The 25,902-nt window shown below is 41.7% G+C and overlaps 1 protein-coding gene across 1 annotated transcript in view; it reads left to right on the forward strand.

The window, feature by feature from the left end:
• crppa (CDP-L-ribitol pyrophosphorylase A) overlaps nucleotides 1-25,902 on the forward strand; it is a 36,488-nt gene that overhangs the window by 6,583 nt on the left and 4,003 nt on the right. The window contains exons 4-9 of the mRNA XM_014200612.2: nucleotides 4,341-4,445; nucleotides 4,762-4,807; nucleotides 5,509-5,606; nucleotides 8,649-8,726; nucleotides 8,926-9,018; nucleotides 11,427-11,564. Coding sequence (XP_014056087.1) covers nucleotides 4,341-4,445; nucleotides 4,762-4,807; nucleotides 5,509-5,606; nucleotides 8,649-8,726; nucleotides 8,926-9,018; nucleotides 11,427-11,564 — 558 coding nt within the window. The remainder of the gene's footprint in view (nucleotides 1-4,340; nucleotides 4,446-4,761; nucleotides 4,808-5,508; nucleotides 5,607-8,648; nucleotides 8,727-8,925; nucleotides 9,019-11,426; nucleotides 11,565-25,902) is intronic.

A 25,902-nucleotide genomic window follows, 5' to 3' on the forward strand; every position in this document is an offset into this window, starting at 1 on the left:
AATGGAAAAATACATTTTGGGGGGATTATGAAATGCATGTTTCCTTAACAGAAATCCATTTTCTAAATAGTTTAAAATGTTCCATTTAACTTTCCTTAAATCTGCTGTTGGCTAGCTTGCTAGAGAAAGCTAGCATAGCTTCATTTTACTTGGAAATATATGACCTCACCAACATTAAAAACCCTAGCTATCTATACTCATAACCATACAGGTAGTGCCTTCAGAAATTGTTCACACCCATTGACCTTTTTCAAATTTTGTTGTGTTACAGCCTGAATTTAAAATTGATTACATTTAGATTTTTTTGGTCACTGGCCTAGACACAATACCTCAATGTCAAAGTGGAATTATGTTTTTTGAAATGTTTACAAATAAGTAGAAAATAAAAAGCTGAAATGTCTTGTCAATAAGTATTCAACCCCTTTGTTATGGCAAGCCTAAGTAAAAATGTGCAATAATAAATGGACTTGTATGCAATAATAGTGTTTAACATGATTTTTGAATGACTACCTCATCTCTGTACCCCACACATACAATTTTCTTTAAGGTCCCTCAGTCGAGCAGTGAATTTCAAACACAGATTCAACCACAAAGACCACAGAGGTTTTCCAATGCCTCGCAAAGAAGGGCACCTATTAAAGAAAAAAAAGCAGACATTGAATATCCCTTTGAGCATGGTGAAGTTATTAATTACACCTTGGATGGTGTATCAATACACCCAGTCACTACACAGATACAGGCATCCTTCCTAGCTCAGTTGCTGGAGAGGAAGGAAATCACTCTGGGATTTCAACATGAGGTCAATGATGACTTTAAAACAGTTAGAGTTTAATGGCTGTTATAGGAGAGAACTGAGGATGGATCAACAACATTCTTCATTCAAAGACTCAATCATGGACACTGTTACTGACAGTTGTGGCTGCTTTGCGTGATGTATTGTTGTCTCTACCCTCTTGCCTTTGTGCTGTTGTCTGTACCCTACAATGTTTGTACCCTGTTTTGTCTTCCTACCATGTTGTGTTGCTACCATGTTGTCATGTGCTGTTGCTACCATGCTGTGTTGTCATGTGTTGCTGCCATGCTATGTTGTCTTAGGTCTCTCTTTATGTAGTGTTGTGGTGTCTCTCTTGTCGTAATGTGTGTTTTGTCCTATGTATATATTTTTGTTTTATCCCAGCCACTGTCCCCACGGGAGGCCTTTTGCTTTTTGGTAGGGTGTCATCGTAAATAAGAATTTGTTCTTAACCTTTTATTTAACTAGGCAAGTCAGTTAAATACATAAAAAATAAAATAATAATAATTGTAGTTAATTCACAATACTAACCTAATTGACAGAGTGAAAACGAGGAATCCTCTACAGAATAAAAAAAATATTCCAAAACATGCATCCTGTTTGCAACAAGGTGCTAAAGTAAAACGGCAAAAAATGTGCCAAAGCAAATCACTTTTTGTGCTGAAATATAAAGTGTTATGTTTGGGGCAAATACAACACATCACTGAGTACCACTTTTCCATATTTTCAAGCATAGTGGTGGCTGCATCATGTTATTGGTATGCTTGTAATCTTTAAGGACAGGAGTTTTTCAGGTTAAAAAAAGAAACGGAATGTATCTCAGCACAGGCAAAATCCTGGAGGAAAACCTGGTTCAGTATGCTTTCCACCAGACACTGGGAGATAAATTCACCTTTCAGCAGCATAATAACCTAAAACACAAGGCCAAATCTACTCTGGAGTTGCTTACCAAGAAGACAGTAAATGTTCCTGAGTGGCCAAGTTACAGTTTTGATTTAAATCTGCTTGAAAATATATGGCACGACTTGAAAATGGTTGTCTAGCAATGATCATCAACCAATTTGACAGAGCTCGAAGAATTTTGATAAGAATAATGGGCAAAATGTTGAACAACCCAGCTGTTGAAAGCTCTTAGAGACTTAGGCAGAAAGACTCACAGCTGTAATCAATGCCAAAGGGGATTCTAACGTGTTGACTCAGGGTGTTGAATACTTATCTAATCAAGATATATCAGTGTTTTATTTTTCATATTTTCTTTTACAAATGTTAAAATATTTCTTCCACTTTGACATTGCAGAGTATTTTGTGTAGATTATTAATGTTCCACAAAAATACCTAAAGAGTGTTTTAATACATTTAATTTGTATGAATAATTGATGTTTATCACAAATATATATTATTTACTCATGTATATATTATTTACTCTCTCAATTGTCCTTCTTTACAATAAATAATTAAGTGTCCCACTTTGCCAATCAAGGTGGCCCAATTTGCCAGTATTGGATGCGTTACTTGAAAAAGTAACTAATGGTATTACAACATTTTAACACAGTAACTTGTTATATTACTCCATTACTGATACAAATAATGCATTAGTGTAATGCAATACTTTTGTAACGCATTACCCCCAACACTGAAAATGTTTTGGTTTGCTACATTTTTCATTATATTTTTTTAACATAATATACTCTACGGGCATTTCAAAGATCCAGAGTGGGATCTTTTCTACTGTTCGAGTTATGATCCAATTTGTAAGCATTACAAACAGTAAATGTGAAAATCGATTCAGAACAGTTGCCCTCTGCTGGTGATTTGCAGGATGTGCAATGATACAAGTAAAAGGAGGGCTGTGATTGGTTACATTTGCCTACTATGACAATTTCTCTGTATAAAATTGTCCATAACATTAAAACTAGCAGAGATCCCACTTTGGAACTTTGATATGCCTGTAGAGTATATTATGTTCAACAATATATTGAAACATTTGTCAAATCAAAAATTATATATTCTCTATATTCTATTTTTAAATATTCATACATTAATGTAAGAAAATCATTATTCAAATCAAATTATTACTCGTATTACAGAACCAGTGGTAAAGTTTCATATGAAACTCATTTTTCTTTGTAGCACCTACAGATGAAACATTATGCCTGGGTGAGGCCATAATGTCACATGTTCATTATGTCACACTTCAATTCATTATTTCTCAATTGTGCTTTAAGATTCAAATCTCAACAATCCTTCCTCCAAAGGACCCTTCTATGGATTAAATGTTGTGAAAATCCTCCCAATACTTTTTTTGGTTCTTCTAGATTTGTGAGGAATCAGCCCTTTGACCAAAACCATAAATGTGTGGGTTCTTATCTTAAAACGTAGGCTTATAACTTTTACGTTGTAACATTTTCTGTCTATCACAAATCCGTCACTGCAAAAATTCACCATATTTATTTTTCAAACAGCCCAGATACTTCAGAGCTCTGCGATTTGAACTTTGGCTCGATTTAGATGGTGATGCAGATACCAGTGTTTTGAAGGACGTAGGAAGCCTTGACTAAAAGCCGAAGTATGGGTCCAATTGGAGCCCCATTTGTCTGCAGTTATTTTGGTTCCTGGCGCATATGAATTTCAGATTACCAGGGAGCCCTGTTGGTTTTGGATTTGACTCTCTGAAAATGAGAGCACATTCACTATGCAAGAGAAGCAGAGTGTCAAGTAGCATTTCACCGAAAATGAAGACAAATTTGTAGTGATGTAAGTGTATTTGTGAAAACGAGAGGCTCTGGCGCGATGGGGAGTGCCCCACCCCCTCTCCACTTGTGTCCATCAAAGTTGGGAAAGTGTAAGGTGTCTGTCAAGTTAGCACTGTAGGACATATTCCCCCCAAATCTACGTGAGCCTCACATTTGTAGTTTGACATGCATTGAGTCTGGCAGAACTCTGGGCTGAAAAGACAAAGGGGAGACACACTATCCTGTCCCCAGTGCACGCCTTTTGTACCGGGAGAAAACGCTACAGGTTCAATTACCACAGGACGCAGTTATATTTCTCCTGTAATTTCTCCTTCAGTTTCAGGGTCCTGAGAAAAAGGCCCTCTCTTTTATAACCCTGATAAAATATTGCCCGCATATTATCTCAGGTAGCATGAGTTACTGTGGTGGACAACAAAGGCTAAATCAAAGTATCTTAAAAGGCATGAGCTCATTGCTTATATCAAATGTTCAATGCAATGCGATCTACAGCAATGGCAATCTGATTCCAATGTGTTCTCACTGCACTGGGCCAAGGTGTTTATGAACTCAACTCTCCTCTGATTTGGGGTGGCAGGTAGCCTAGTGGTTAAGAGCGTTGGGCCAATAACCGAAAGGTCGCTGGTTAGAGCCAACTAGGTGAAATATCTGTTTAGATGTAACTATGGTTGATGTGAGTTTGTGACCTATCCTTTGTTTGTCCCCAGAAGACTTGCTCAACTCTGTTTATGAAATGGGAGCTAACTCAGTTTACGCGTCGTCAACAATCCCACGTCTCTTGTGTCCTGTCCTCATAGTGCAGCGAGTCGGACTTTGAGTTTGGCACCGAGTGCCTTCATCTGGCTCTGCAGTACTGTGGCACCAACGCCAAGCTCATCGAGGGCCCGCCAACCCTGTGGAAGGTGAGCCAGCCTGGGACACTAACTCAGTCTGGGACAATGCCTTTAAATTAGGCTATTGTCTTAGCTCTAATTGTATGCTTACTACTAGTTTGTTATACAGGGACAAGTACAGATTTGAATTCATACATTGTGTATTGTATTTAATACTATTTGATATGATGACTGAAAGCAAAGGGTTTTTATGGTTTTGATAGCGTTGAAGTAAGCCAGTAATGGAGGCCTATGAATCTAAATATATTTTCACAAAAATGAACAATGCTTTTTAGAGCAGGTGTGATGCTAACATGTTGTTAAACTAAGTTTATTTGTCCTGTAGGTGACCTACAAACGAGATCTGGCTGCAGCAGAGTCCATTGTCAAAGGTATGTGACTGTATCTGTATATATTTTTATACACAGCTTATACTGTTATGTGCAATACTTACACGATCGTTGTTTGCCTCCGACAGAAAAACCACGTACTTTATAGACCTAATGTTCGTTAGCACTATTTTCTATACAACAAAAGTGATGTAAAGGTGGTTTTTTTTCTCCTGTGTGAGACAATGCCAGTTTAGAATGGAATAGAGTGATGTCGACGAGAAATAGAATAGTCTTTTATTGTTCTCCCAGGAAGATATTCTATGAAGTCTTGTTTAGGTTTGTCAGAAAGTAAGGGAGGGTGTTTGCAGTCTGTGATGTGAACGCCATCCATACAAGTCAGGGCAGGGTAGAGCCATCATGGTCTCTACACAGTCAGGGAAACATTCATAAAGTCATCAGTCCTACTCTTTACCTCTGTATGCACCTGGGCCGACCAACTGGATTATGACATATTGAGCATAGTAATTATACCACGAGAGCTTTGTGTGTGAATGAATTCTTTGTTAGTGTGTGTTGGGAGCATATGCAAGAATACATCTTCGTGTGTGTGTGTCTTTGGCACATCACTTCCCCACGTAAATCAAGTTGAATCCCGAGTGGTGGTGATTTTAAATGAATTCTCACAATGTTTAAAGATTATTATCATTGCTAAGTAATGGAGATTTGCAGCAAAAGTGGTCAAAGTACACTTTCTTTTTCAGAGACTCTCTCCCAGTCGGCCTGTGTTGTCACAGGTGGCTCTGCACAGGCTACAGAGCTGGCCAACGCTCTGCAGAGGAGCATGAGCGCTTTGGACATGGTATGGTGATGATTATGATGATGATTATGATTACAATTACAATGTTTGTGAGATTTTACATTCGATCATCACATTGATGTTTCTTCCACCCCTCCAACAACCCCCCCCCTCTCCCAGACCATGTGAGCTCCGCTTGGGTGGGCCCTGGTTAGACTTGCCATCTGCTGTTAGACCTATAATGGAGCTTGTCTGAAGGCTTCCACACCCTCCTCCCTCCATCCCCCCCCCTTTGCCTCTCCACCTCCCCGGCATGACGGAAAGCAGATGGCAGTCATGTAGTTCATGCCATGGGAATGATCTGATTAATTGAGTGTTCAGCGATGACTCCTCACTACCACCCTTCGCCCGTCATGTTGAATGGCTCCCTGTTTCCTCATACTGTCCCTGTATGACATGTCTCCCATTCATTCTCAGTCACGGTGAAGGGGTCACAGGTTGCCATATCGTCCCCACCACATTGCACTTCTCCATTCTCATTTGTTTTAAAACAGACAGGCCTCCCACCATACCGTCCCCACATTGCCGCCGAGAGTCTCTTCCTTCCTGCGTATATCGGAAAGTGTGTATACATCCTCCCTCAGTAGTTGATAACAGAGGGGGGAAGTGCACGGCGGGTGAAATGTTTTGGTGATGCAGGGAAAGCACCGACAGCTCATCCTCCTGTGAAGCAGTGCCAAGCTCTTCATCAGGTGGTACGTGTCAAACAGGCAGCGGATCTAGCTGCCGTGGTGCTAGGCAGACCCCTGGGATGTACTGTATGGGATCCTAGGAACCTAAGGCTTTGGCTTTGATTGGAACCACTGTTCCCTGTACTCGGGTGGCCAGTGGGGTCGTGTTGTGGTGCACGCGTGTCTGGGACCAGATACATCCTTCCCAGGGGTTCGAACGAGATGAAAGGAGAGAAAATGGAGGAGGCGGAATTAGCTTTGTGATCAGTGCCATTTAATGAATCTAATACAGGGGATAAGGGAGGTAGAGCCTGAGCTGAGCTGGAGCTTGGAGGCGAGCACACAGTGTAGTGTGTGTGCAGGTGGAGGATTTTGCAGCGTGTGTGTGTTATTGTGGGGAGAATATGATTAGGGGATTCTCCTAGCAGGATGAATATGGATGTGATGCCATAATCATAGTGGAAGATACAAAATATACATAAAATTGTATTGATATGTAATATATTATAAACAATGTTCTCATTAGTGCTTTTATTTCTTGTTCTGTACACGATGTTGGTCAAGTACTTTTTTAGTTTGTTGTAGGTTTATAGAAGTATTTGTCTCAATAACCCCAGATCACTTGTCCTTTAACAGACATTCCCAGACGTTATTCAAGTAAACAGCTTTTATTCATTATTCTTTTGATTAATAAGTAAACCTATTAGTGCCACGTTTATTTCAGTCTCCTGAGACAAAGGAATTGGAATTTAACCACTAAAACATAATTCTGACATTACATTAGAGCTGCAACTGAAACGTCTGCATCTTTAAAAAAAAAAAATAGGCTCCGAGTCAATTTTTGTCGGAGCCCAAACTAATAGACATTAACGTCATGATAGGAAGGGAGGATCTGATGAAGGGAGAACACCTCCATCCCCTCCTTATCTCTAACATTTTCAGCTTAGCTTAGTATTTCATATTCACTCAAGATTAAATACAGTCTTGGAACACATGAATTACATCACTCCTTTTTCCAAAATATTAACCTTGACCTACTAGATATTTAGTCATGGACACAGCCAGATAGAGGAAAAGCTAGGGCTAGGCCGGGACAAAGCTCACTGAACTACACTCTGAGCACTATATTCAAATCATGTCTATCCTTTCTCTTGGTCTGAGTTTCTCAGCATTTCAAACAAGCAACTCATAGCTTGAAAAAGTAATAGGTAACACCTTATTTTAAGCTGGGACTTGGTATTTATATGATTTTACTAGGAAACAATGTGGTAACATCTTACCACTTTCTGAATTGAAACTCATAGTTTGGGGCAGTTCTCTTTTTTTCCTCTGGCAGCCTGGAACTTGATTTCTGCCTCGGTCACGGACTCTCTGGTGTGTCCTGTAGTTGGTCCTTGACCTCCTGTCTCTTGAACAAACATCCCATACCAGAATTTCATGCCCAACTAACCTTGTTTAAATCATGTCAGAAAATGTAATCTTGCAAATCTACATTTCTGACTGATGGTTTTCCCTCAGAACCCACAAGCAACTTATCTTTCTGGACCAAATAACCCTCCACATGTTTCCCGTAACCATTTAGATTTCCAACTGTCATTGTTATTCTAAACGGTTAACATTGTACAAGTCCCAGTCAGTGACAAACACAGAGCGTTGATGTTTGTTTCTGTGTTTATTTCCTCTTGTGTAGGAAATGTTAGACAGGACCAGGGAAGAATTACTGGGAAAACAGAAAAGATCGACATGAAATGGACACACTGACCGTACCATGTCGTACAGCTTCATTCTATTTGTATTCAAGGGCTAAATTTGTTGAAAGATACTCAGCTGAAATGTGGTTACAATTACAGTGAACAAAAATGCTTTTATTATTTTGGACTGCACTGAATTTTGATTCGATTTACAGTGTAATGAAATTTAACTTGGCTCGTCTACAATTCTGTCTCCAGGCTTCTCTGTACGCTTTATCATTCTGCCAGCTCAGAGAGACAAAGAGAGCCCAGCAGTAGTTCCCTGTCTCTTCCATTTGTTCTAATGAGCAATCCAGCCTTGGAGAGAATTTAGCTTAAGATCAATGGTGTTCAACTCTAGTCCTGGAGCTACTTAATGTATGCTGGTTTTGTCCTTGCTTTCTAATCAGGGACCCATTTATTATTGGGTAACCAGGTGTGTGTGGACTGAGACTTTCTGGCTGAAATTAATTGATTAAGTGCCAGGGAGAAATTAATACCAGCATGGAAATCCCTCTGGGACTGTAGTTGAGCTCCCCTGCATTCCAATGGAATTTAACAGCATTCACTAACATCATTATTTGGTTTATATCACATTTTAATGTAGTATTTCTGTAAAATGTGTCTTTGTGTCTTTCTTCAAGGAGGTGGATGTGATCTCAGACTTGATAGGAGACAATGCCAAATCTCTGTCAAAAGAGTGGAACTTTATTCAAGTTTCTGTAAGTTCACACTTCAGGAGTTTAGGAAAACAGAATATAAGTAAACCTGTTTCAACATTCTGAATATTGTTTGTTATTTATGTTATGTTTATGTTATTACCATGTTGGAAATAGGTTATGCACATGACATTTTTTTTGCTGTTCAGATGGCCAACTCAACAATATTCCACTCTTTTCTGACAATAATTTTTATCCGTAGGTCAACAGTTCTTGCTTTTGTGAAGTTGGAAGAATTCTGGGTGCGTTGGAGGAGGCAGACCGAGCACTCCTGCATCCAGTGGTCATTATTTGGGTGAGTTGAGTTCACATGGGGATACATGTGTAAATAGAGCCTCATATGAATTGAGTTGCCTTACCAACACTCGTTCTGGTACTGGAAATTAGACTGTCTTCAGTCCTCTATGCTTGGGGCTCTTTGCCCCTTACTGATCACTTTGATTTATGGTGAGTTGGCCGTGTTGCTTTAAGGATGGACTGTAAGCTTGCGAAGGCCATGGAATGCTCTGATGTTTGGGTATCCCAGTAGCAATCGCACACATTCAGAACAAGGTGAGTTAGCAGAGTTAACAGAGAACATTGTGTATACGGGTGTTGTCTGTGCTTAGTGGACTTAGTGGACATTTATCATGTCTCAATCAGGTTTCCCACACTGTGAATGAACTTGTGCTGGGTGTTTTCTAAAGCACACGTCTGGTCCAGACAGGCTCTAGTTTCCTCAAGGTATATGTACTACATGGCCAGGCAACCTTTTTTCCGCTTGTAAAATGTTCACTTTGCAGTCTACCTCTGGTCCCTCCGACGAAACTATGTTGCTGTTTAGAAACCCTATACCCCCCCCCCCCCCCCCCACTTCACTCCTTTCACTTACCGTTTGGCTCGTTTCAGATGTCAATATCAACCACAGAGCAACATTAACTCATGACAGCTCAAGTAGACCCCCCCCTCCCTGCAAATTGATCTAATTGGAGCCCAAAATAAACATTTACTTTATGAAGGTCCTGTTTACTTTTTGTGATTTTTACCTTTTCACCCCGGCAACAGCACAACTGCCAAAACAAAGTGAGAAGAAAAAGGTGCAGTGGGCTTGGGGAAGTTGCATTCTGTCATTTTCTCTAAGCGAGTCTTTACGTCTTCAAAACAACTCGGTTTTAATCATTGCAAATGTCATACAGGATAACTTGATTAAACTGCCTGCCTTGATTTGCGTTGCAAGGCCTTGTTAGGTCTTCAGTGAACCTCTGTGCATGCAAGTACACACACACACACACACACACACACACACACACACACACACACACAGCTCCTTTCCGGTGGTGTGGAGCTAGGTTCCAGGCTGCATTAGGGTGGGAGCAACACTCTCTACCACAGCAGAGTAAATGCATCTGTGGCTGAGTTTTCCCCACAACTCTTACTGTGGACCAGATGCCCTTTTCACAGGTAGAGAACCCTAGGACCCCCCACATCCAGCACTTTATTAAAAATACATTTACTCCCGGCCTAAGTCGATTTCATGGCAGCTTAAGGATGTCCTACATTAAACATCAGCATCACGGGAAGGCTTAATTCCAAACAGAGTTGGCGAGGTGGGAGGCTGAATTCAAAACAAGAGTTGGCTCACCGAGCGATCTCAGAATTTCCCCGTCTTAAGCGAGGACGCAGAATCAACAGTGAAGGATATCTGGGTGGCTTTAGATGGCACATGTTGTTGTTTCTTGAGGGCTTTAGTCCAGCGTTTCCCAAACTCGGTCCTCGAGGTCCCAAGGGGTGCACATTTTGGTTTTTACCCTAACACTAAACAGCTGATTCAAATGATCGAAAGTCGATGATTAGTTCATTATTTGAATCGGCTGTGTAGTGCTAGGGCAAAAAAACAAAACGTGCACCTCTTGGGGCCCTGAGGACCGAGGTTTAGGAAACCTTGGCTTAGTCTGTAGCATTAAACAATGACCTAGCAATCAGAGTGGGAGATAATCGAGTTTCATAGAGTGCGTGGCAATTGATTCAGTATGTGCCTGGTAATGATCTCGTCTAGACTTGAGCCAAACTGGCACCTTCTACAGCAGCAAAACAAATCAATAATATCACTGATTTGAATTGAAACAGATGTTGCTAGATGACAAGTGACTTACTTTACTTATTCAAGAAATACTTGACTTATAGCCATATGATGTATAATAGAAGGTTTATAACAGATTAATGAACACATTTGACATTGAGCTTACAACACACACCCTGTATATGAAGACATAATTGGAGGGAATTCACCCTGTCGAGCGTCAGTCAACAGCCCAATTAGAAATATACGTTTTGCTGCAGCAGTGTAGATGCTTTCACATCCCCATGCATGACACACAAAGGGACTCATCAGGGCTGGTTAATGCTGTCTTAAGGTGGGCCCATCTATCTAAATAAACCGCATGAGGCCTTTCCACCTGAACCAGAGGCATTAATACCTCCCAGAGTGCTATCCGACGTGTGTTTACCCCGAACACCACAACACGCTCCTCCAACATCCCTCCCAAACGAGGGCCTTAAATAAACATGCTTGTTCAGTCGCAGCATGTCTTTCTTACGAGTGTTTTGAACAATGGTGCTTTAATTGATCCAAAGGTTTAATGGTTCTCTAAGTCTCTGTGAGGGAGTCTCGTTATTGGCAGGAGATGCATGTCTGACTGGGTGTGGCTGGGCTTCTTCTGCTAGGTCTATTTGAACGTGTCGGAGGACGGTTCGTCCGCCAGCGAGCCGACGGGAGGAGAGCCGGCGGCCATGATGGAGCTCGCCACAGGAGCAAAGCTCGGAAATATTTTAGTCTATGGCATCCAGCTTCATCACTCAAAGGTATGCCCCCTTGTTTTGTTGTTTTCTTTAATTTGCCTGGTCTTACGTCCTGCTCAAATAGATTTAGAGTCCCCCTGGAATGCACGTTTCAAAAAAGCCGATCAAAACACAATGAGAACTGTGTAAGTCCTTGTTCCAGAGCATTCCCTCCTAATTGTTCTGTCTGTGTTAGATGTTGGGTGTGTGTGTGTGCGCACGTGTATGCTTACGTGGGTGGAATATAACCTTTTGACCTTTCCATCCAGACAGATATTCTGTTTTGTTTTCAATAAAAGAAACATGCAGAGGATAAAGACGTCCTCCAAGTGTGAAAAAGCCATGTTACACTTACACACACACACATTGGTTCAAGTGTTTGCCCTACCGCATTCATACCTCAGCTGTGTCTCATGGGAAGGCTCTGCTCTGGATGGTGTTTGAGGTTCCCCATTGGCCTGTCAAAAGTTCACTGGAGTTGTCAGGGTTGATGTGGTTGACCTGAAATGTGTTTCTGTCGGCATTTACATTATTATATGAATGTGAAACACTCCTAACATGGGATTAGAGATGGCGGGATATGTGTTACTGAAGCGATTGGATTACTGCTGGCTAGTGACTATGTTGCGCTCACCCACAACAGTAGGTCGCAATAGCTGGAAAGGATATAGAAAAGCCAGATGTTCTCACAATAGAAAGCCCCCCCCCCAAAACAAATTATATAATGGTTGTAATCTTGTTTGTGCAACAATTGATATATATGCCAGTGAGCTTCGTGTTTGTGATAGATTGAGCTATTTGGACAAATGACAGCTTCAATTTCCTGGCAGCAATAGCACATCACAAACCAATGGCAGTACCTCACTGTTCAGGGCAGATCGAGAGAGGTTTCAACCATCTCTTTTGATTTTAGCCTTGTCAGCATTAGCTAGGAGGAATTCAACCTGAGTAATAGAGTGAAGATGGATTTCCATTTTCTGGAGGGTCGACAACATGTGGCGGTCGGTCTTTGACGTCAACGTGTCATCTAATTAAAACAAGGTGCTCTGTATTCTTTACGGGGAAGCGTGTGATGCACCTACTTCACATATGAGGTTGATTGCGCTATCGGATGTTTCAGTCTTTGGTCCGCGATTCCCAGCATGCCAGAGTCTTCCACTGACCTATGGAGAGTGATGTTCTTAATTAGTCATTCCTGTTCCAGTTTTATGAGAAAATGCTTATCCTTATCAGATAGTGGAACACCGACTAAGACCTTGCATAAATCACTGTAATAGGTTTTCTGTTATAATGAGGATAATTCTTCCCAGATGGGCTTATTCATACTTGTCAAAAAGGGTTGCCAATACTCCCTATTTCAGTCCTCCTGGCCTCCAGATATGTAGAAATATATCTATGTTAATGCACATCCACAACTTAAACTCATTGCTTCTGTGTTATTTCATTTTCATATCACCCAAATGAATTGTAATTTAATATAATATCCCAAATGCACTTAAGGCCCTGTTCAATCAGACATTGTAACTCCGTGACTGGGAAACCTAACCAAGATTGCATGTAGAGTTCCTATACTGTACATGACATAGTGCAAAGAGCAAACCTTAGGTTACCATTGTGTGAAAACAAATTGAAATGTATCGATCTATGACTATGTTAGCCAAGCACTCACTGTAATTGACACTGTAATTATAACAAAAATTGAAAGTCAGTGATTGTTTTGTTGTGTTTTTCTCTCCAAACGAAATGTTAAATTGCAATATTGTTTTTGGTGTTCTCGAATTTCCCTGTTTAGAGATGGAATTCTTTAGTTAGTCATGTAGTGGGATTCTTGTTGTAAGAACTCGATAAGGATCAGTAAACCTACTCTCTGGTAAATAGTCTCAAATATCATATTGAAAACAGTCGTTCTTATTGTCGGAGACTCGCCTGATTTCCCCTTTGACATTTGTAAGTATAGATTTTGTCATGTTTAATTCCCTCGTATGCTAAGACATTTGGCCATTCTAATGGAACTGCTGCAATAATTCCACTGTGGAGAACGCGGGGCGAAATGTCACCCAAGAATCTAATCGAATGTGGGGAGATTTGTTATTTTAAACCTTCACTGACTGGAATGAAACACATTATCTTGCTCATAATATACACTACCGTCCAAAGTTTTAGAACACCTACTCATTCAAGGGTATTTCTTTATTTTTAATATTTTCTACATTGTAGAATAATAGTGAAGACATAAACTATGAAATAACACATATGGAATCATGTAGTAACCAAAAAGGTTTTAAACAGATTCTTCAAATAGCCACCCTTAGCCTTGTTGACAACTTTGCACACTCTTGGCATTCTCTCAACAAGCTTCACCTTGAATACTTTTCCAACAGTGTTCAAGGAGTTCCCACATATGCTGAGCACTTGTTGGCTGCTTTTCCTTCACTCTGCGGTCCGACTCATCCCAAACCATCCCAATTTAGTTGAGGTCGGGAATTTGTGGAGGCCAGGTCATCTGATGCAGCACTCCATCACTCTCCTTGGTAAAATAGCCCTTACACAGACTGGAGGTGTGTTGGGTCATTGTCCTTTTGAAAAACAAATGATAGTCCCACTATGCCCAAACAAGATGGGATGGTGTATCGCTGCAGAATGCTGTGGTAGCCATGCAGGTTAAGTGTGCCTTGAATTCATAATAAATCACTGACAGTGTCACCAGCAAAAGCACCATCACACCTCCTCCTCCATTCTTTATGGTTTGAAATACACATGCGGAGATCATCCGTTCACCCACACAGCGTCTCACAAAGACACGGCGGTTGGAACCAAAAATCTCCAATTTGGACTCCAGACCAAAGAACAAATTTCCACCGGTCTAATGTCCATTGCAAGTCTCTTCTTATTATTAGTGTCCTTTTAGTAGTGGTTTCTTTGCAGAAATTCAGCCACGAAGGCCTGATTCACAGTCTCCTCTGAACAGTTGATGTTGAGATGTGTCTGTTACTTGAACTCTGCGAAGCATTTATTTGGGCTGCAATTTCTGAGGCTGGTAACTGTAATGAACTTATTCTCTGCAGAAGAGGTAACTCTGGGTCTTCCTTTCCTGTGGTGGTCCTCATGAGAGCAAGTTTCATCATAGCGCTTGATGGTTTTTGCGACTGCACTTGAAGAAACTTTCAAAGTTCTTGACATTTTCAGGATTTGACTGACTTTCATGTCTTAAAGTAATGATGGACTGTCGTTTCTCTTTGCTTATTTGTGCTGGAATTGGTCTTTTACCAAATAGGGCTATCTTCTGTATACCCCCCCCCCCCCCCCCCACCTTGGCACAACACAATTGATTGGCTCAAATGCATTAAGAAGGAAAGAAATTCCACAAATTTACTTTTAAGAAGGCACACCTGTTAATTAAAATGCATTCCAGGTGACTACTCATGAAGCTGGTTGAGAGAATGCCAAGAGTGTGCACAGCTGTCACCAAGGCAAAGGAAGAATCTCAAATATGAAATATATTTTGATTTGTTTAATGCATGATTCCATATGGCTTGTTTCATAGTTTTGATGCCTTCACTATTATTCTACAATGTATAAAATAGTAAAAAATTAAGAAAAACCCTTGAATGAGTAGGTGTTCTAAAACTTTTGACTGGTAGTGTAGATCCCCCTACTGCAGCAAGAGGAAGTTGCAAGCAAAATTACCTGATGGTGTCTGGTGATATTGGAGTACATTTTCAGTATTGCTCCATTCTATACTGGTATACTCTGCAACCTGAATGCCATGTAGTATATTTATCAGGACCAGTAATGGAGTGTTTTAACTGATATCTTATTGGGAGACAATGTTTTGTTGCATTAGGGGACTGTCTTTGATATTACATGCGGGGTCCCGCAGGGATCTATTGTTGGCCCCTTGCATTTCTTCATATTCCCCAAAACTAAATGTTCTTGTTGTTTCAGGATTATTACTGATTGGTTGTATTCTCAGTTTTTGCTCAGTATTGACTTTGTCCTTAGAGAAGAGGAGAAGGAGAAATATAATGTAGTCTGAGGTAATGTGACCCCAAAATTACCTGCTTAACAGCATACAACTCTTTTTCCTCCCTAAATGTTTTCACTTTTGGTGTTAAATGAATGGTTGTTCTCAACCACAGTAAGTAGGGATAGAGAAGAACAATAATGTAGATAATTGAAATGCTTCTGTTATGTATCATACTGGGGGAATACAAGACACACCCTGAAGTCTGTACAGGATAATGGAGAACTGAATGTCTGGAGTTATATTTATCTACAGTAGAATGGATTGCCACAAGTACACTTTTGCACATATTAATGGCAATTTTAGTAGTATTATAGCTTAAAAGATGAATAAATGAGTGCCATTTTAAGTGTATAAAAATGATGAATTTTATTGGCCTTCAGAAAATGTATTTTTGGACCCAAAGTTGATCTACTTAAAGGAACCATGACTGTAGTTTCATGTTATTCAAGGCAACACCCACAGCTGGAACGCAGCGTGGCAAAACCATTCCTATGTTTACCTAAGGTAAAGATTTCTCCCAAGCTGAACAAATGGAGTCACGGGCAATGAACTGCCGCCTTTGTGGAAAGATCTGTGATCAAAGCCCCTCCACAGACCTGTTGCGATGGTGTTATTCTACCTAACCAAAGATGCACACCTGACATGTGTGCCATGATGTGTGAACACTGAACACTCAGACCATTTAAGCCGTTGGCTGAAGTTGTCGGTGGTGAGAGTTGGGAGACGCTCTAGTGCAGTAAACCGATCTGACGGTGTGAAAACTGATCATATCCCCTATCAATGGCTGCCGCGGCGATAGGAAGTGTCACCGGATCCCCCCCCCATCGCAGGGTCCTGGCAAACTGTCACCGCATGAAAAGAGGGTTGTCACAGTGATATATGGGTGCTCTAATCCCCTCAGTGAGAGCCCTGATATTTACCCACCCCGCGTTTCCTTCTCCTCAAAGATCCTAGACCAGGAATACCTTAAACCTGAGAAGAGATTAGCCTCTGGAAAAGAAGAGAAAAGCGAGAGAAAGAAAAAGGGAAGGCTTTATAGGTCTATTCTCTTCCCTGTTTAGGTCCATCATCCGCATGGCAGGCAGGTGAAACTGTACACCCTTCTCATAGTCTTACCTGGACGTGCACCCTCACCGAGGTCACGGGATCATGGGAGAGCAGGGACGACCACCGCCACTGTGGTTTTGGGCACGCTCCCAATCACTCTCAACCACAGCTCAACAATTCTCCTGGGCTAAGATGCCACGTGTTTTTGTGTTAACTAAGATGTGTTAGACCTTGAGTAGCGCACCCTTCAAGAGTACTTTCATATGGGCGGCAGGTAGCCTAGCGGTTGGAGCGTTGGGCCAGTAACTGAAAGGTTGCAAGTTTGAGTCCTCGATCCGATAAGGTGAAAATCTGTCAATCTGTCCTTGAGCAAGGCACTTAATTGCTTAACACCCTAATCACTCCAGGGTCGCCGTGAGTAACGGCTGAACCCTGGCCGTGACCCCACTCTACGAGGGTGTCTCAGGAGATTTCCATTTCAAACCTCACACTGGTGCAGGTTACCTACTTGTACATGCAGTGAAACAGGACAAACGTAAGCTCTATTTTATCTTTGTTAGAAAAGGACTCACACTGACACGGTGAGAATGCAAGGAATAAGGTCAACTGTAATTAAAACAGTAATTCAAATACACGTGGTTAGTTCGCTCTGTTGATTTGAAATCTGTCTTGTACCAGGGTTTGGAAAAAGTGTACTGTATAATTTCAGGCACTGCATAGGAAAAGTGCACGGCTGAATGAACCGTAGATAAAGTGAATCAAGTGCTTGCAAAAACTCAACCCCAGTGTGAAAGCTGTTTTCCGTCACTCCAATAACATATCCGACAGCGCTGACAGATTTGGCCAATCTTCTGTAGATCTTCTAATGGTTAGCATCAGATTTATGTTCCAATATGCAGCCGCTCGTTCACACACTATTTTCCCCTGTCATAAGCCTAATTTAGTTCCCTTTTGTTTTCTCATAATGATGTCTGTAACTGTTATGGTGGATCCCTGTGGAAACCAAGATAAGAAACCCCCTGGGTGAGTCTCAAATGGCACTCTTTCCTCTATATAGTGCACCAGGGCCCATAGGGCCTTGGGAAGATGTGGACCCAGGAGACTTGCAGGATATCAAGCTTGATCTTTTGTGCCCAGAGTGCGCCAGATGTGTGCTGGTATGTGTGAAACTCAACCGCAGGAGTTTGGCTAGGGAGGACTTAGACATACCAAAAGCACTGTTTACTCAGCTTTGATTTGGTCGATTAAATTATTATTGTTTTTTTTAAATGTAATGACCAGCAATGGGTTCTCTCAGTGATGGGACATCTAAGTCAAGTCCTAATCGGGGAAACGGCATTCCAACTACGGGAACTATTACAAACAAAAGGATATGTTCTTTTATAGTGGATTAATACATTCCAGGTCTCTCTAAATTAGTTTATAAACATATACTCAGGCAAAGAATGCCAAAGTGTATTCATATGTGAATTTACTTTACCACTAGCTTTGTGCGCTGTGACCACCCACAGTATTGACCACCCACAGTATTGACCACCCACAGTATTGACCACCCACAGTATTGGCGGATAGAGTTAACACGTCTTTATAATGCTGTGTGAGAGAGATGGCACTGGAAGGATTACACTTTTGCTTTACAGGCTCCTTTTTAAGGCTTCTTTGAGAAGTGTTCACCTTTCAGACGTGTGCTTGTGTCTACATTGGGGGCAAGACCTCACTGTGACATGGTATTGTGTGTTTTGGTCTGTGGAAAATCCTCACAGTAAACCTTGAATGTGATTACAATGTTCGAATATCATTACCTACAGATACTGTATCTTTGAAGGTGATGATAATGTTAGAACATCATTACCTACAGATACTGTATCTTTGAAGGTGATGATAATGTTAGAACATCATTACCTACAGATACTGTATCTTTGAAGGTGATGATAATGTTAGAACATCATTACCTACAGATACTGTATCTTTGAAGGTGATGATAATAGAATCCAATTCCAAACGTTTAGATTTGATTTAAATCAGTGATGCGTCTGTCTCAAACACCTATTGGTATTTTTTGGGAAGTGTTTTGATATCAATTGCACGGCCCATTGCCTGCCCACTCAGTCTCACACTCATCGTCTGGTAGGCCGCACGGCCTGCATATCCCCTCGTTGTTTAGTCTGTGAGATGCAGTTGTTTTGACAGAAGTATAGAAACACATTGTTGCACCGGTGTTTGTATGCCTGGCTTATGGGAGATATGTCTGCGATTACATTCTACCCTCCGTGTTTGGAGTGGAAGTGAGGACGCTAAGCCGTGACCAGGATGTACTGGGTTTAAGTCCAGGGTGTGTCATGTCTGGGATGTCTGGGGTGTCAGTGAGCAAAATACCAGTACCTGTATTTGACCTAAGATGTCCTACGATACAGACCATGTCATGTTTATCTGTAATATGGGGACTTTCTACTATCATAACCAAATGAGGTGTGTGTGTGTGGGTGGGTGGGTGTGTGGGTGGGTGTTTGTGTGGGTGGAGGTTGGTATGTCCCAGTGCATACATCCTCCCCATGTATTCATGCCTCTATAACTGAAGAGTCATTGTCCTGGTTACTGTTTAGAGGTATGTCTGCCGGTGGGCCAAATTCAAGTCATCACTCACTCGAGCTTGTTGAAATAACACAGCATTCATTCTGAAAAGACCCTATGGAAACACAGACTTCCTTTTTATTTTCTTTGCTGAAATGCTCTGTGTGCCCATTTTGACTGGGTTTGTTGTTTGATTAGTCAAAGGGAAGTCTATACGTACCGTAGTTGTCAGAATATTTTGGAGACGCCTTTTCAAAGTGAGTTTTCTCGCTGTACTGTGAGCAGTTTGTGCAACAGCAATTGTTGTATCAGTGGGGTCTAAGAAGCAGCTATGTATCAATGCAAGTGTGGTTTTCCTTGGCTGGAAAGTCTGAGGAGACTCACAAAAGTTCCACACGAGTGGCGGAGGATCAACATCGACGCACTTAAGAATTCTCATACGATACGTGTCCTTTTCAAATGAAGTGCAGCAGAATGGGAGGGACAAGGTCATCCCAAATACAGACATTCTGGCACCTTGCCACGTCCAACGCCTCACCCTAAAATCATTGACCAGCGGCCTGTCACATTTCCTCACTTCCAGACCCTTTGGCCTGAATCACTAATCCCAAATCAATGGTTTAACTGTTGAGTTGGGTCTTCCTAATTTAGCATGGCCCAAGCAGTAGCCTTGTAGGCTGTACTTTGGATGAAGTTACTCCAAATCTTGGGTGTTAGGTTTGGGCTCATATCAAGTCTCTGAACCAGACATTAACCAGACCTGCTATCCCCCTCTGTCTGTTTAGCCCCTAGCTACCGCCTCCCCATAGAATTAGAGGGGGGGGTGGGGTGGGTGGGGGGTCCTCAATACCAAGAAAAGGACATGCTGTCAGAAGGATGAAACACAATCCTTTTAAACCAAAGGGAATAGGTGTTTCCCCCCCCCCCCAGTCCTATTGTACCAACAGGACTCACCTCATAGGTCATTTGGGGAGAGCTTCTTATACAACTTTTTCTTATTTTAGACTACTATTTTAGACGGTAATAAACAAGAAGCAAATGTTCAGCGTTTTTAGCAAGGCGGATCTGCTCATGGAAGAGTTTGAAACTGCCCACAGAAACTGATACTGCCCTCGTGGCTAACGGCACAACAAGCATAGAAGAAAATTACAATGCGTCCCAAACATTTTGTCATACAGTATGTCTCAACAGGCCGTTCTGGACGATTTCTTCGCTGGGTAGTGTGATTCTAACAACTCTTTCCAGGGCACTTGGCCCGGCGCTAAGGAAAGCTTTTCCATGAGCTGTTTTTACTGAGGACTCCAGCTCCACTGGCAATCCATGAAGGGAACAGAAGTGGGAGCCCTCGGTAGCTAGTCCTCAGGGCTTGAGATCTCAAAATGACAGAGGCGTGCAAATTGTCACTGTTAAAACTAATTGCTAAAACCCAAAACTTCAAAGAGCCCCTTCATGTGTGGCGGTGGACTGCTATACACAGCTCTGCTTCCATGATGGAAAGGTTGATCCCATCTGTGGCATTTTAAAAGTAAAGTTAGCTAGTACGCAAAGGATTGCTTATTGTGTGGTCTGCTGATGTTTTCTCCTCTTTCAAAGACATATAGTCTTACTCCTGTCAAAATCCTCCTCTTAAACAGTATGTAAAAATAGACTCCGTAATGATTTGTAGTTTCATTCTGTAAACGTGTGGTTTCAGTTTGGAATAACAAGGCTAGTGTGTGTGTGTGTGTGTGTGTGTGTGTCCGTGTGTGTGTCCGTGCTTGCGAGAGAGCATTTGTGTTTATTCCATATGTCACTAACTTTTGATACCTATTCTAAGTTAATTTGTCGATGCACTTTTAATTGAACACTTCCATGTAGAAAGAACATGTATTAGGTACTAAAATATGAGATGTGGATGATTGCTGTAGAGGAGTAACTTTTAAATGAGTATAACTCTGTTATATGCTCTGTTCTTGGGTTACATATGGCATACAGTGGGGGAAAAAAGTATTTGATCCCCTGCTGATTTTGTATGTTTGCCCACTGACAAAGAAAGGATCAGTCTATAATTTTAATGGTAGGTTTATTTGAACAGTGAGAGACAGCATAACAACAATAATATCCAGAAAAACGCATGTCAGAAATGTTATAAATTGATTTGCATTTTAATGAGGGAAATAAGTATTTGACCCCCTCTCAATCAGAAAGATTTCTGGCTCCCATGTGTCTTTTATACAGGTAACGAGCTGAGATTAGGAGCACACTCTTAAAGGGAGTGCTCCTAACCGCAGCTTGTTACCTGTAAAAAAAGACACCTGTCCACAGAAGCAATCAATCAATCAGATTCCAAACTCTCCACCATGGCCAAGACCAAAGAGCTCTCCAAGGATGTCAGGGACAAGATTGTAGACAGGGACAAGATTGTAGACCTACACAAGGCTGGAATGGGCTACAAGACCATTGCCAAGCAGCTTGGTGAGAAGGTGACAGATTATTCGCAAATGGAAGAAACACAAAAGAACTGTCGATCTCCCTCGGCCTGGGGCTCCATGCAAGATCTCACCACGTGGAGTAGCAATGATCATGAGAACGGTGAGGAATCAGATCAGAACTACACGGGAGGATCTTGTCAATGATCTCAAGGCAGCTGGGACCATAGTCACCAAGAAAACAATTGGTAACACACTACGCCATGAAGGACTGAAATCCTGCAGCGCCCGCAAGGTCCCCCTGCTCAAGAATACATATACATGCCCATCTGAAGTTTGCCAATGAACATCTGAATGACTCAGAGGACAACTGGGTGAAAGTGTTGTGGTCAGATGAGACCAAAATGGAGCTCTTTGACATCAACTCAACTCGCCGTGTTTGGAGGAGGAGGAATGCCGCCTATGACCCCAAGAACACCATCTCCACCGTCAAACATGGAGGTGGAAACATTATGCTTTGGGGGTGTTTTTCTGCTAAGGGGACAGGACAACTTCACCGCATCAAAGGATGGGGCCATGTACCGTCAAATCTTGGGTGAGAACCTCCTTCCCTCAGCCAGGGCATTGAAAATGGGTCGTGGATGGGTATTCCAGCATGACAATGACCCAAAACACACGGCCAAGGCAACAAAGGAGTGGCTCAAGAAGAAGCACATTAAGGTCCTGGAGTGGCCTAGCCAGTCTCCAGACCTTAATCCCATAGAAAATCTGTGGAGGGAGCTGAAGGTTCGAGTTGCCAAACGTCTGCCTCGAAACCTTAATGACTTGGAGAAGATCTGCAAAGAGGAGTGGGACAAAATCCCTCCTGAGATGTGTGCAAACCTGATGGCCAACTACAAGAAACGTCTGACCTCTGTGATTGCCAACAAGGGTTTTGCCACCAAGTACTAAGTCATGTTTTGCAGAGGGGTCAAATACTTATTTCCCTCATTAAAATGCAAATAATTTTATAACATTTGACATGTGTTTTTCTGGATTTTTTTGTTGTTATTCTGTCTCTCACTGTTCAAATAAACCTACTATTAAAATTATAGACTGATCATTTCTTTGTAAGTGGACAAACGTACAAAATCAGCAGGGGATCAAATACTCCCCCCCCCACTGTATACTGTATAACTTGTGACACTTTTCCCACTAATATGTACAAATGATGGACTTTTGTCAGGGAAATTTTCTATATGAAAGTCCATGGCAGACTGTCATGATAAAGTGGAAAATGAGGTTACCCCATGTGTAATATCGGTGAAATATATTCCACTTATCAAAGTGCTCTGTGGTTTTAGTCTAATGCTGCATTTGTCATGCTCATTTGGGTTAATTTCATATTTCCTAGTTTAATATGAAATGTCCCACAAAATGGACCTCCCCTTGTTGTGAGAGCACTAGGTCTCAGATACATGTGTTGGGACTTTTTTTAATCATTGTATCCCACAACACAGGTGGGCACTATACCTAGTGTGTATACGTATTTATTGCTACACATATTTAGATCAGGCATTTGACAAGCATCGATTACAATGCAGTCATTACATGTATGCTGTTTCAACCAATCAACATCCAGAATCCAAACTACCTGTTTTATTATACTTACTTCTACTCCAAGTCAGGTGTCTTTCTATTCCACATGTCTCAGCACTTCTCTATGCCTCAGAGATACTGTAGGCCTATTTGTGTGTGGTGTTACACCCCAACCAACTGTTTTCCCCGTCCATATTAAACCTCTGGAAGACATGGTGAGACTGAGAGCCAATGGAAAACCACCTCGGCCCTGGAGGACATGTTATTGGGTCTGACTAGACTAGATGGTGCTAGAGACATGGAGAAATGAACCCCCCGCCCTCGTTTCAGATTCCCTCTCTCTCAGCAAGTCAATCAAATCAAATGTTATTCATCACATGCTTCGTAAACAACAGGTGTAGACTAACAGTGAAATGCTTACTTACAGGCCCTTCCGAATAGAAATAGTGACACGAGGAATAAATACGCAGTGAATAACAATTACGAGTAAAAATATCATGGCTATATACAGGGAGTGGAAAATAACTATACAGGGACTACCTGTTGAGTGTGCGTGTGTTCGTAACAATGGGCCAGATAGGGCCTCATTAGTGAGAGGGGTTTATATGCATCCTGGAGCGCCAGCAGTGGAAAGAAGCGAAGAGGGGGAGTACTGAACAGACAGAGACTCTGCCAATGACAGAAAAGTTTAGTGGGTGAGCTAGGGTCAGGAGAGGTACCCGCCATGTCTGGCGAGACCATGCAGAGTAATTTGAGTGAGCTGACATTATTTATGCCTCGGTTTCCTCTTTCTGTCATCGGATAGGCCTACATTTCAATCTGAAACCAGTTATACGCTGCATTCAGAAAGTATTTAGACCACTTCACTTTTTCCACATTTTGTAACGTTACAGCCTTTTTCTAAAGTGGATGAAATCATTTTTTCCCCCTTATCAATCGACACAGAATACACCACAAGGATAAAGCAAAAACAGTTAAAAAAAGGTTTAAAAATAAGTATTACAAATAAAAAAACGGATCACATTTAAATAGGTATTCAGACCCTTTACTCAGTACTTTGTTGAAGTACCTTTGGTAGCGATTACAGCCTCGAGTCTTGGGTATGACGCTACAAGCTTGGCACACCTGTATTTGGGGAGTTTCTCCCATTCTTCTCCTAAGATCCTCTCAAGCTCTGTCAGGTTGGATGGGGAGCGTCGCTGCACAGCTATTTTCCGGTCTCTCCAGAGATGTTCGATTGGGTTCAAATCCAGGCTCTTGCTTGGCCACTGAAGGACATTCAGAAACTTGTCCCGAAGCCGCTCATGCATTGTCTTGGCTGTGTGCTTAGGGTTGTTGTCATGTTGGAAGGTGAACCTTCACCCCAGTCTGAGGTCCTGAGTCCTCTGGAGCAGGTTTTCATCAAGGATCTCTGTGTACATTGCTCTGTTCATCTTTCACTCAATCCTGACTAGTCTTCCAGTCTCTACTGCTGAAAAACATCCCCACAACATGCTTCACCGTAGGGATGGTGCCAGGTTTCCTACAGACGTGACGCTTGGCATTCAGGCCAAAGAGTTCAATCTTGGTTTCATCAGACCAGAGAATCTTTTTTCTCATGATCTGAGAGTCCTTTAGGTGCCTTTTGGCAAACTCCAAGCGGGCTGTCGTGCCTTTTACTGAGGAGTGGCTTCCGTCTGGCCACTCTACCATAATAAAGGCCTGATTGGTGGAGTGCTGCAGAGATGGTTGTCCTTCTGGAAAGTTTTCCCATCTCCACAGAGGAACTCTGTCAGAGTGACCATCGGGTTCTTGGTCACCTCCCTGACCAGGCCCTTCTCCCCTGATTGCTCAAGTTGGCAACAGCCAGCGACAGTTGTATCTGCTCAAAGCTGTATTGACTTCAAAGGGACTCAATTCTTGCTCATGAACCAGAGAGCGACTAGTTGATTTAATAATGCGTTGTTATGAAGTATAATTCATATTTTAAAGGCGTGTATTTCCCGAGTGGAAAAAAAATTCAACGCAAAGGCTTAGACGGGGCTTTAAACGTTGATCCTCCTTGGTGATCTCCAGTTGCTTTCTCTTGATTCCTCTTTTTTTAAATTCCTTTCTTTTTTATTTTCCAGCAGTTAGACTTGTCATGCTGCGCTCATAACCAAACAGAGCTCGTTAAGGGGAGTGATCATTAGCTTGGTACTTAGAAGGGCTGGGATTATAGCTGTCTCAAATGAGCCCATGACATGGCACTATACTCTTAAAGCTTTCCCGGACATTCCCTTAGACAATGCACTTGGGTGGTAAATAATGGACTAATTAACATTGATCATCCTCATAGTCCACTAATGCCTCAAACACATGGAACATTCTGGAATTGATTCCGTGTGATGAACTGATTGCCATGGCCTTTATCAATAAGTTATTTTTCTTAATTAGATTGAAGACCGTTTGAGAGAGAAAAAAAATATGTATTGGTTATTTTACTTATGGTGCAAATAAAGGGGAAGAGTTGCAATCAGGTTTCCTAGAATGCTTTGATTTCTCGTAAAGCTTTGGCTCCCAATCTCAAACTGACAAACTAACGTGTATTTCTGTAATTTTGGAATATCCAGTCAATGTTGGGGTAAAAGACTACATTTGCTGCCATATTCTGTTGACTGCTCACAGATGTATTGGCCCCAATCCTCATTGCCCAACCTGGTCTCAGAGCATTTCATATTATTCTGTATGTAAATCTAAGACACTCCATTTA

The sequence above is a fragment of the Salmo salar genome, chromosome ssa05 (genome assembly GCF_905237065.1).
Source record: "Salmo salar chromosome ssa05, Ssal_v3.1, whole genome shotgun sequence".
Classification (NCBI taxonomy): Eukaryota; Metazoa; Chordata; class Actinopteri; order Salmoniformes; family Salmonidae; genus Salmo; species Salmo salar.